This window comes from Oryzias latipes, chromosome 17 (assembly GCF_002234675.1).
Source record: "Oryzias latipes chromosome 17, ASM223467v1".
Taxonomy (NCBI): Eukaryota; Metazoa; Chordata; class Actinopteri; order Beloniformes; family Adrianichthyidae; genus Oryzias; species Oryzias latipes.
In genome coordinates this window covers 30,483,710-30,496,044 of record NC_019875.2, presented here as the reverse complement: position 1 = coordinate 30,496,044, position 12,335 = coordinate 30,483,710, and the positions used below count along the sequence as shown (strand labels likewise).

Sequence of the window (12,335 nt, the reverse complement as noted above, 5' to 3'; positions counted from 1 at the left end):
TCAAATTTACATATTTATCTAACAAAATGTCATTTTACTCCAATTCAATTAAATGTTTTTCCATCTTAATTTATTGTACTTCTTGAACTCTCATGTCTAAATTTGAGCCTGCAGATATTCTCATTTTTGTAACAACAATATGATTGAAACAATATGGATTTGCAGTAATAAGTCATGTACCATGTCTCCGACTATAACATTACACTGTGAGGCAATTGTGATGCTAAATAAACTAACGATCCTCTCCCTCCCTCTCACTCATGGTGCAGAGACTTAAGCACAGTAGGACAAATAACTAGACAGAACACAGTAAAACAGCTGAACAACTAAACACATTTGGTCACAAACCCACACTTAAACCCAAATCCGTCCAGACAGGCAAAGGGAATGGTATCCCACAATCCCTTGCGGTGCCAACCTAACAGCAGCACCAAAGTTATACCTACTTAATTGAATTAATTTGAATGAAAGTAAAATAACTATCTGAAAACTATGTGTTATTTTTAAGCTGACTTAACTAAAAAAATGATTTATCTTAACTGAAGCAAATAATGAAGTTAGATCAAAGTAAAAGGTTTATCTTTCCAACATCCAAATGTGGTCTTATCACCCTCTCATGGATGAAAAAGTATTATCTGAGCTTCTTCATCCACTAAATCATCTTCAAATGGACACGCCATGCTGCTTCACCTCTCTGAAAACAAACTAACCTTCAACTAAACCTGCTCCTGACCAGGTTATGTTCAGAGCATCAGTTGCTATGGCAACTTGCCTTTTTTTTTAATGTATGTGTGTATATTGTACCTGTACTACTGCCGCAACAAGGAAATTTCCCCATGGTGGGACTAATAAAGGAATATCTTATCTTATCTTACCCTGAAACATACCTCCATTTTTGGAACCGAAAGCTGAAGTTATCCGCTTCCTTAGCCTCAAACTTACCGTGGTAACTAGCATAACCTGATTTCAGGAATACATAAAGACAACAATTTTTAGTGGACATGACAAAACCAATTTACGTTGAGTCGTTTCGTGTTAACAGAATTTAAACGTTTTGTTGGTGGATTTAAATGGATTAATAACTTTCTCCTGTCGTTATTCCTCCCCGTCCACAGGTGGCGCTCTTTGCATGTGAAACGGAAGGGTCGAGCCCTTTCAGTATTATGAATGAAAAAAGTCTGTGGTTTGATGTTTTCCTGATCGCATGATTGTTAAATATAATCCGTAAATTGTTATAGCGAGCTGTGCGAAGCTCGGTGTTACCGTTAAAGATGTCTGCGAGCGCCGTCTACGTCCTGGACCTGAAAGGAAAAGTGAGATTAAGCGCCTCTGTCTGTGCTAAGCTAACCGGGCTAGCTGTACGGTTTCCGTTGACGGATTATGTCGCTCAGTCTGAAACGAAGCGTTGAAATGATGTTTTTGTGGTTTAATTTGACTTTAAGTCGATATTTTCCCAATTGTCGTGGAGTCACGTGACAGCCACGTACTGCCATTAATGATTTAATGTCCGACAAGGATATGAATTTTAATCTGACTAAACAACCATCATCATCATCATCAGGTGACCCGCAGCGGTTCCACGTCTCACCGCGACGGTCTGCCTCCCTAATGCTTCTGCACGAGGGAGTAACGCGCTACACAAGTAACGCTTTAGTAACGCGTGTGTTACCGCTCATTTACCACCAATAAAATCGGTTTACAGCTGAGAGACCGCGAGACATTTATGGATCAAACGGCTCCGTGGTCTGCGCATGCTCAATCACTGAACAGCTGTTTTCAGTCTTTTAGCTGTTTACCGTCTAACCTGATAGTGAATTCAAACTCTTCCGCTCAGTGTGAAATCCTGTTCTCTGTTACAGCCTGATTGATTGATTGATTGATTGATGCTAGTATAGGCGTAAAATCTTTATGCTTTCTCACTTTTAAATGAAGATTTTTTTTCCAGATGGTCATTTCTGTGCCCTAAGGCTGAGGGTTGTTCCACCATCTGAATGTGATGCGTCCTAAAAGAAAAGTCTGTTAGAAAGCTGCTTAAGTCCGATGTGATTGTCCAGTTAAAGAATAGTTGTGCATTTCTAACAAAGAAACAAAAAGGAAATCTAAACTTTTTGTTACTATAGACACGCAAGTATCGGCAAATATTGGTTATGGGTAAAAATGATATCGGCCCATCACTAGTTGTGGTTCCCGTCTGTTACCTTTAGTCTTGAGTGTTTGCATCACCGTTCTCCACACCTGCTGTACATCCGTCCTTAGCGCTGACAGCTGCGTCCGTACGTCTTCTCCTTCAGGTCCTGGTGTGTCGGAATTACCGCGGTGATGTGGACATGTCGGAGATCGAGCACTTCATGACCCTTCTGATGGACAAAGAGGAGGAGGGCACTCTGTCGCCGATCCTCGCTCACGGAGGAGTGCGCTTCATGTGGATCAAACACAACAACCTCTACCGTATCCTCTTTCTCACTGCCAGCATGGTCGGTTCTCCTCTCCATCCCCAGCAGAAAACCTTAACTGAGCCTCAACAGTGGTCGCCACGTCCAAGAAGAACGCCAGCGTCTCTCTGGTTTTCTCTTTCCTGTACAAAATTGTCCAGGTGAAGAAAAGTTCAAGGCAAACCTCGGAGTTGTCACTGCAGATACATGATTGACATCTGTCATTGATGTGTTCAGGTCTTCTCTGAGTATTTCAAAGAGTTGGAGGAGGAGAGCATCAGAGATAACTTTGTTATCATCTACGAGCTGATGGACGAGCTGATGGACTTCGGTTACCCTCAGACCACTGACAGCAAGATCCTGCAGGAGTGAGTACCTCCTCCTCTGAGGACACCAGAGCTATAGCAGCTATAAAGCTATAGGACACCACGCTAACTATTTAAAAAAGTTTTTTTATGGCGGATATGACGTCATCAATTTCAGGAAGTTAAAATCTGATTGATATAATAATTATAAATTTTATTTAGAACGCGCTTTATATTTTAGGTAAAATTCTCAAAGCGCTTCAATGAAGGCAGGAATTACAATGGTTTAAGATAAGAACAAAGTAAGACAAAAAAACAACAACAATAAAAGTACTAAAAAGCATTATTAAAAAGGAAAGTTTTTAGGCCTTTTTTAAATGTGCCAAGGCTTTGTGGGGCTCTGAGGGATTGTGGAAGATTGTTCCAGAATGGAGGGGCAGCAGCCTGAAAGGCTCTGTCTCCCATAGCGGTTAGCCTGGTCCTTGGCTGATGAAGGTAATGTGTGAAATTTGAGAGGAGGAGTCGTGAAGTGGCGTGCGGGGAAAGGAGCTCACTGAGGTAGGCAGGGGCAGTTCCATGGACGCATTGGTAGGTGAGGAGACAGAGTTTGTATTGAATTCTGGAACGGATGGGTAACCAGTGAAGTGACTGAAGGACAGGAGTGATGTGGTCAAATCCTTGTCAGGACCTTAGCAGTGCAGTTTTGGATGTGCTGGAGCTTTTCCAGGCTCCTGCCAGGAATCCCAACAAGGAGAGCATTGCAGTAATCTAGTCTGGAGGAGATAAAAGCATGGATCAGTTTTTCTGCATCAGACTGGGTGAGTGAGGGGCGGAGCTTTGAAATGTTTTTCAGATGGAAAAAAGAGACTTTGGAGAGGTGACGTACATGATGATCAAATGTTAGATCTATCACAGATGAAGAAACCAGAATGCTTTGGGTGGAGGATGTTTTGATCTGGTGAGGGGTACAGATTAATATGGCTTCAGTCTTGTTGCTGTTGAATTGGAGAGAGTTTTCATCCATCCACGCCTCTATCTCCTCCAGACATGCCTGGAGGGCAGAGGAAGTTAGGGTGGGAGTGGAATCCATTTTTACATATAACTGTGTGTCGTCGGCGTAACAGTGATATGAGCTTTTTGGGACGATTATTTATGATCCACTGTCTGCTAAAGATAAAAACGTTGATGGTTTGTTAAAAAATACATTTAGATACATTTTTTTGGCAAAAATTGTTCCGACACAATGCATTGTGGTCTGTATTCACTGATGTAGTGAGCATGGATGCACACTGGTTTTTCACAGAGACTTCTGGGAAATTTCTAGAGCTCTGGATTTTGGAACTGTGGATTCAGACAGAACTAGAACATGGAGAACGCTCTAGATAGTGAGTAGGGAAGGAATTCAGACACAACGGTTTTCTAGTTCAGAAAGCAAAGTGCATTCCAGCAAACTTATTTCCCAGAATTCCCTGGAATGAGCTGCTGTTACACGTGATCGTCAGGGTTTGGTGGTTTTGGTGTTTCAGAGGGTTTTCACTAAAACGCTGCTTCCTCTCAGCTTCTCCCGTGTCGTCTCGCAGGTACATCACCCAGGAGGGGCACAAGCTGGACACCGGTGCCCCGCGGCCCCCCGCCACCGTCACCAACGCCGTCTCCTGGAGGTCAGAAGGCATCAAGTACAGGAAGAATGAGGTCTTCCTGGACGTCATTGAGTCAGTCAACCTCCTGGTAGGAGCTTCTGGTTCCAATGACCAGCGGCGGCTCGCTCTAACCTCCCGCCGTGTGTCGGACGCCGTCAGCCGAGCTCCTTTCATGGCTGTCTGCTTGTCTTCCAGGTCAGTGCCAACGGGAACGTCCTGCGCAGTGAGATCGTCGGCTCCATAAAGATGCGCGTTTTCCTGTCTGGGATGCCCGAGTTACGGCTGGGGCTCAACGACAAGGTTCTGTTTGAGAACACCGGACGTGAGTTCCCCCTGGGATCCGAGGGGTTGACGTGTGTGGTCATGTCGGCTCGTCTTTGGTTCCGATTCCCCTCGTTTGAGGGCAGATTCTGGGAGATCAGCGGGACGTTTAGATGCTGACTTTTGTCTCCAACAGGAGGAAAGAGTAAATCAGTGGAGCTGGAGGACGTGAAGTTTCACCAGTGCGTCCGTTTGTCCCGCTTTGAGAACGACCGCACCATCTCCTTCATTCCCCCCGACGGCGAGTTCGAGCTCATGTCGTACCGCCTCAACACGCACGTGAGTCGTCTGCTTTCCTCCGGTTCTGGTTCAGACTGTGGTCGTCTGTGCTCCTGCATGACAGAGAGGATCATGGGAAAATTCTGCAGTTAGACAAAGAGCTTAAAGTTCACACCTACTTTAAGATGTTTCTCTCTGAATGAAAATCCTAACCTGAACATTTATCGGTGACGGTCCGTCTCTGTCCAAACCCTCATGTCCATCATCCCAGAACGACATTCCTATCTACATTTTGGAAATCCCACATGAAAAGTGGGTGTGTTACCATGACTACCGTGTTCACAGCAGTCAGTGTTTCTGCCCTTTGCTGATTCTTTCAGTGTTCAGTCGTTCCTCATAGAACATCTGAAGAATGTTGTAAAAAACAAATGGACATAGAAAAATCCTGCTAGAGGGGAATATGGCATGATTTTGTTATTTTTGTTTTTCTATCATCATTTGAGTTTTCTAATAACAGCTGCAGTTTAAAATGGTGGGGATTCATATTTTATTGACATTTTTTATTTATTTTTACCAAACCAACTTTTGTAGATCAGAGAAGACATGAAGCGGTTTGAGCTAAGATCAATCAAATGATGGAAAAGAATCTACAGGCGAACATTTGAGCAAACGTCCGAGTGCTGCGTTTAAGGATGGGGGAGTGGGGGTCCGTCTGGGTTCTGCTATTCCACAGAACCCGTTTGAAGAACATCAGCTACATCATAGAGCCAAGGTTCCACTAGAGGGCGCCACAATCCACGATTACATAGTACCAAAGCTTTCTATTGGTAGAAAGGCTTACATGCAGAGGTTTCTCCATCATCCCGTTCCTGCTAATGACAGCATCTCACACTGTAATGGAAACGTTTTCTCTGTAGGAACCGACCCAGATCTGTACACGATCGACATTTCCGTATAGATCTCATTTCTGTTGTGACACCAAATCAGAATCTTGAGATTTTTGGACCATTCCATAAACGCTGCCTGTCCCGGATGATGACCTTTGTGGGCGTAACTCCTTCATGACGTGTGGCGTCCTCATTGTCTGTGTTGGATCTTATGCTGGACTCATTTTCTTTGTGTTCAGTTGAACAGAATCATCTTTGTTAAATGTTTCGTTTTGATGAACTGTTGGAGGGGTTTTCATTTCCCCACTACGTGGCGTCAGCGACTCACAGCATTTGAGCGGACCTGAGGTGGAGCGGCTGGCCTGAGCGCTGACTCGGTGTGTTTTGTGTTGCAGGTGAAGCCTCTGATCTGGATCGAGTCCGTCATCGAGAAGCACTCGCACAGCCGGATCGAGTACATGATCAAGGCAGGTGGCTCTGACGCCTGTCCGTCACCTGCTGTCAGGCAGAGTCTCCATGACAACAAAGACCTCCTTAAAGCCCAGGATTCAGCTAAACTCGTTTTTCTCGTTCCGTAGGCGAAGAGTCAGTTCAAGAGGCGCTCCACAGCCAACAACGTGGAGATCCACATTCCAGTGCCGACGGACGCCGACTCCCCCAAGTTCAAGACCACGGTGGGCAGCGTGAAGTGGGTCCCAGAGAACAGCGAGATCGTCTGGTCCATCAAGTCCTTCCCTGTGAGCACAAAGTGAGGATGAGGAAGCTGAGCTTCAGCTGTGATCTGACCGCCGTTTGTGTCTCAGGGGGGGAAGGAGTACTTGATGCGAGCGCACTTCGGTCTGCCGAGCGTGGAGGCAGAAGACAAGGAGGGGAAGCCGCCCATCAGTGTCAAGTTTGAGATCCCGTACTTCACCACCTCAGGGATCCAGGTAGGTCCTGCTGGAGCCCCGCCCACACTCATTACCTGTGCTGCAGAGTCTGAACATCAACCGGGAGACCCCCCCCAATCCAGATAAAGCTTTGTGGTCCACATCTGTCCTCTTTTTAAAGAGGGGCTGTTTTTAACCAGTGGGGACAGTAGTGGGGGCTGATCACCTAGAGAGGGGCTAACCCCCCCCCATGCTGCTATAAAGTCTCACCTGTTCGTACGCCCCTCCTGCTCTCTCACTTCTGATATCAGTTTGTTCTCCAGAGACAGAAAAGTTCCCCCCCAGACTCACTCACTCACTCACTCACTCACTCACTCACTCACTCACTCACTCACTCACTCACTCACTCACTCACTCACTCACTCACTCACTCACTCACTCACTCACTCACTCACTCACTCACACACACATACACACACACACACACACACACACATACATAAGTGTGCATAATTACAGTGGTGTAGTGATTGTGTTTTTGGCAGCGTAACACACATTCCGGTTTTCCCACATCTCCACGAGGCTGAAGATCATTGGGTCTCAGAAACATCTGACGCTCTTTCCTGCCGGACAGAAGAGAGCTGTTCACACAGACGGCTGTTTTTAGACGCCACAACGGCCGCCGACTTGTACAACCAATGAGGAAGGACTGCAAACATTTGTACATGTTTGTATCAGTCTGGGTGAATTCTGAGGCTGTATACGACAGTACTCTACTCCGTATCAGAGCCATACGTCCGTCATCATGGTGGGGGGCCGTCAGCCTCACTAACCCGACCGTCTTCTACATCTGAGAGGATCCGGCAATTGTTTCCATCAATGCAGAGAAGTTTCCTATAGCTGGTAAAAACTAGAAGAATATTGTTTGTATTTAATATATAAATCAAAGATAGTCCATGTGGCGTATTGTAGCCGTGTTCTACTAGTACTATAAATCTGTAATCTAATAAAGTAACAGATCCTATGTAGGCCTAATGCTGAAAAAGACAAACATCACTGAGTTAAATCCCGACTCATCAGCATGAATTCTGCAGTTCAGTCCTAGATCCGTCACATCCAAACCTCCGGTTCTGTTCTCTGAGGTCGGGATCAGAGTACCGGATCACATCTGCTCCCATAAGCCCTTAACTGACCCACAGGGGGTCCCGTCATTTAGCCTGTGAATTTGTATCAGAACGGCTACGTTTTGGCTCAGCGGCCGCCATGTTTGGCGTTCCATGAGGCCTTGACCTCTGACCCCGTGCATGCACAATCCTATCTGATCTGTATACATGCTACTCAGGGTCAAAGTCTATCATGCGCAGGTCTGGAAGAACACAAACTGTTCATAAATCCTCACAATCTGTCTTTTAGTGGGGATGGGAATAAACGGACTAGTCAGTCCAGTTTTCATCTGGGACAGAAGAGTCCAGTCTGGGTTCTGAAAGGACATTTCAGCCTTGAAAGCAGAACATTTCATTTCTGTAATCATAAAAACATCATAAAGTTTTCTCTGGATAAAGTGATGCTTCATCATAAAGGAAGTGTGGCGTTGTCCTGACGCCCCCCCCCCCACGCCTTCGTAAAGCTTAAAGCTGAACTTTTAATGCTGTTTTTTGCCAGACTCATTAAAATAGGTCACATTTTCCCAGTGAGGCAATAAAACCTTATGAAGTTGAAGGACATAATGCAGCCCAGAAACGCCTCAACCCGGAGTTCACTCAGATGGACGACACTCCTGCCGTGTTCCAAAGTCAATTAACAGTTGGATAATTTAGTCCCCTTCTTTTTCTGGACACATTTCTGCATCTCAGATCCAGACCGCCGTTCCCATCAAACCCCCCCTCCCTTTTTACGGGCCCCAGCGGCTGGGTGTCGGACTACAGCGACCAGCAGCGCCGCGCTCTACGCACGAGAAGAGCCTGTGAAGCTTAATTAGACACATGTAAATATCAAAGCATGAGAAAGTTCCTCCTAACTCCACCACTAAGTGCAGGGCAGCGCATGTGTGAAGCGTGCGTGATGCACGGAAGTCCACCTTGTAAAGTTAAGTAGAATGTGGCACGAGCCCCCCCACCCCCCCAGCTGGATCCAAACCCCGCCTCTGCAGGTAACAGACGGGGTCTCCCAGGAGCCTGAGGATCCAGACCACACATGCAGTCTGTACTTAGCCATGGAGATACTACAAACATCCTCCGCTTCCCTTCTCATCTTACAGCCCATAATGATATTTGGCGGCCTTTGATGCCGTTTTGCTGACTGCGTAGCCGCAGCCGCGCAGACTGCGTGTTTTTTGCTGCAGGGTTGGAGAAGTGCTGCGCCTGCAGACATCGGCGATCCCGCGTCTGCTTGTCTGTCGTCACGTCTGTGGCGACCACGGCGCTCTGACCTCACCGGGCAATGGGGGGGTAATGACAAGGCGGTCGGCGCTCAGGCCTCGGCAGAACCCTGACCCGTGCAGGCTGCTGCCTCCTCGCAGGCCGCCCGCCGCTTCTCACGCTGCCAGTCTGACTTTAGTGGGAAAATGTTTCTCTGTGGGATCAGTGCGAGTTCTCACAGACAAAACGGCGTTCTCAGTAACATTTCGTGGAGCCCCCCACCTGCCTGAAGAACATGTTGAAAGTGTAGAGCAGGACGGGTATTTTTAGAGGCGGTTCTCGACACTGAGCCGCGGCTGACGGTAAGCAGCTGGAATGTTGTGAAAGTGACTGATTGTGCTGATGCGCTTCGTTTTTCCGCCGTGACCTTGAAGAACGCGGTTATGTGAAAGCGCGTCCCTTGAAAGCGGCTCTTTGGTTTCTTCCTTTTTCTCAGAGTGACTCATAACCCTCCCCACCACGCCACCACCGTTTGGTTGTTTTCCTACCGACTTACTCTCTGAAAACCGACTTCTCACCAACATTTTCTTCAATCATGTGGGTTTAAAACACTACGGATGTAGAGAATAACAGATGCATCTAAAAAACGGGTCTAGAACTGACAGAATCCGGTCAGAACCACAGAAGTGAAGATGATGTTGGTATAAAGGTAGCAAATTATTCAGGAAGGAAATAATCGGTTTGTTGGCTTCCTGTTGTCTCTACTGTTTTAACCTTTTTGTGTACATGTGATGCAAACTTTAACTGTATCTGAGAACTGGACTGAGTGACTCCTCCCCCCTGGCGTTCCAAACAGGAAGTGGCTCCAAGACGTTAAAATCCTGTAGACGTCTTTGTCAGTCATTCTATTGGTCAGAAGAACCTTTCTGGATCTGATACCTCTTTTAACATCTTCTGGATAATCCTGTTTTTTTTTCTGTAGTTCAAGTCATTCAAGTTATAAACAGACCAATCAGATGCCTCAGTAAAAGTAGGTGGAGCCTGCTGGCTCCAGGTCCAACGTTCAAAACGTTACAGATTTTGTTTAGCCCGCTTTCAAGCGGGAGGGGTGTGGCCTTCTACAAGCTCACTCCTGATTGGTGAGAGTGGTTGCCATAGAAAAGATGGTTCAGACCAACTCAGACCAATCACTGCTCTCTGACAACGTCTGGCTCCAACATGGCGGCGTCCGTTTCACGAAAAAATTGTCTGAAGTGATTTGATTTGGTCGGAGTTGGAATGAACCATTTTCTGTGGATGACGTCACTCAGTCCAGTTCTTTGATACAGATGATGGGCGTCCAATCACAAGCTCGCTTCTAATCAGTGGATTACAACAGACTGCAGGTGAAGCGCGGCAGGGATGTGCGTTGTGTTCATTAGACTTTATTCACCGCATTTCAAGCAATCCCTGAATTATTAAATGTTTTTATTTAACCTTTATTTACTCAGGAAATGTCCCATTGAGATTAAGAAGCTCTTTTTGAAAGGAGTCCTGGCTAAAAGGAAGCAGTGAATAAATGACAAGGACCCATTTTTGTTAACCAAAGGAAGGAAACAGTCTCAAAATGTCAGCCTGTTATGTTTGAAGCACCAGTTATATCAAAGATGTCCCCCCCCCCTTCCCCCGACAGGTGCGTTACCTGAAGATCATTGAGAAGAGTGGATACCAGGCTCTGCCGTGGGTGCGCTACATCACCCAGAATGGCGGTAGGTCAAGAGTTCGCCGCTGGTTGAGTCCATATGTACAGGTGTTGGGTAACAGTTGGGTAAGGCCGGGCCTGGGGGGAGGGGGGGGGGGTGATGGGGATGCACAGCAGAGGGTGAGGCAACGTCCTGCCCCATGTGAGAAAGTGAACTTTCTGGTGAGGAGGTTGCACATGTTGGTGTTCTGCTAATGCCACCGCTAATGACCAAACATCCTCCCCTCATTTCCTGTCACTTCCATTCATGCTGGCTGATTTCTCTTCGTTTTGCTCTTTTCTTCGTCCCTCTGATTAGGTTTGTTCATTTCCTCCACAGATTACCAGCTCCGGACGCAGTAGGCGGCTCCTCGGCAGGTGGAAATCATGACGGGGCGGAGCTAACAGCTAATGCGCCGTCGTGGCTGGTGGCGGCCCCTAACAGCAGAAGACTGTATCAACTTTTGTCGTTTAGTTCTGTTTGTTCTTCATTCTGGATTCGTGCTAACAGGAGGAGGAGGAAGAGGAGGAAGAGGAGGAGGAGGAGGAGGAGGAGGAGGCTTCAGCTCCTCCCGGTCTGGAGGAGAGCAGGAGTGATGTTTAGGTTACAGGAAGCAGTCGTTACACAATCTCACAGCAGGTCGTTTGGGAGGTCCATGTTACCCTTCGCTGTGCTCACAGCTCCTCAGTGTTCTGGTTCTGCCACCGTTGGACCTGTACAAAGCTCAGTGTTATTGCTTACAAAACTGTAAATGAGCAGAAACTCTTTTGTATGATTTTTGTCGTCGTTTTTCCTGCATTTTATTCTGTTTGATTCCCGGATGATCAAAGGAACCCCCCCGGCCCCCGCATTGCCCTTCTCCCATTGTAATCCCAAACTTTCCAATCATTAAATCAGTGAAAACACTGGCGTTGTCTGCGTGGTCGTCGTGTCACCAGAAGGAGCTGTGCTCGGTCGTCACTCTCTCACCCAAAGAGGGAAATGAGTCCCGCCGCGGTCGGCGGGGTCTGACGGGGTCCTGGTGGACGGCGGGACAGAGCAGGAACCGTTCATCAGGTCACTGCTGAGGTTTGTCCTCCCAAGGACCCAGTCAGGGGGGGCAGGGGAGTGTGTCACACAAACGTCCAATGATCTGATTGATCTCGATCAGATCCCGGTCTGGATTTGTGTCGAGTTTCCTCAGAATGAAGGTGTTCTTCAGATGAAGGGACGTCCTGCTCATCTCATTGCTGAAGGTGAACCTCAGTGGAACCTGGAACCTTACAGCCAATGACTCTGTCTGGTTAAAGGAATCTATAGACTTTGGGGTGACGTTTACCCGGATTAACGTCTGCATTTAACTGAACTTTTTACTCTACGATGCAGACTTCAGGTCTGATGTTCTGCCTGGACCACCGTCTGCATCACAGAACCGAGTTTCCACACAAAATGGTTTATTCCAGCTCCAACCAAATGAAGTCAAGTCGCCACTTTTTCACGATACGTCCGCCGCCATGGAGGCAGACGTCGTCAGTAAGCAGTGATGGTTCCGAGTTGCTCTGAGTTTCTATGGCAACCATCAGAAGCCTGTGGAAGGCCACACCC

At 47.0% G+C, this 12,335-nt stretch overlaps 1 protein-coding gene across 1 annotated transcript; it reads left to right on the top strand.

Annotated features, from left to right (window-relative positions):
* Positions 1-957: 957 nt before the first annotated feature.
* On the top strand, positions 958-11,657 carry ap1m1 (adaptor related protein complex 1 mu 1 subunit). Its single transcript, XM_023965471.1, has 12 exons — positions 958-1,313; positions 2,292-2,448; positions 2,526-2,593; positions 2,670-2,800; positions 4,318-4,465; positions 4,573-4,699; positions 4,835-4,977; positions 6,200-6,271; positions 6,383-6,541; positions 6,608-6,733; positions 10,703-10,778; positions 11,091-11,657. Exons 1-12 carry the CDS (start codon positions 1,272-1,274, stop codon positions 11,111-11,113), a joined length of 1,272 nt encoding a protein of 423 aa, XP_023821239.1. The 5' UTR covers positions 958-1,271; the 3' UTR covers positions 11,114-11,657.
* Positions 11,658-12,335: the final 678 nt, after the last annotated feature.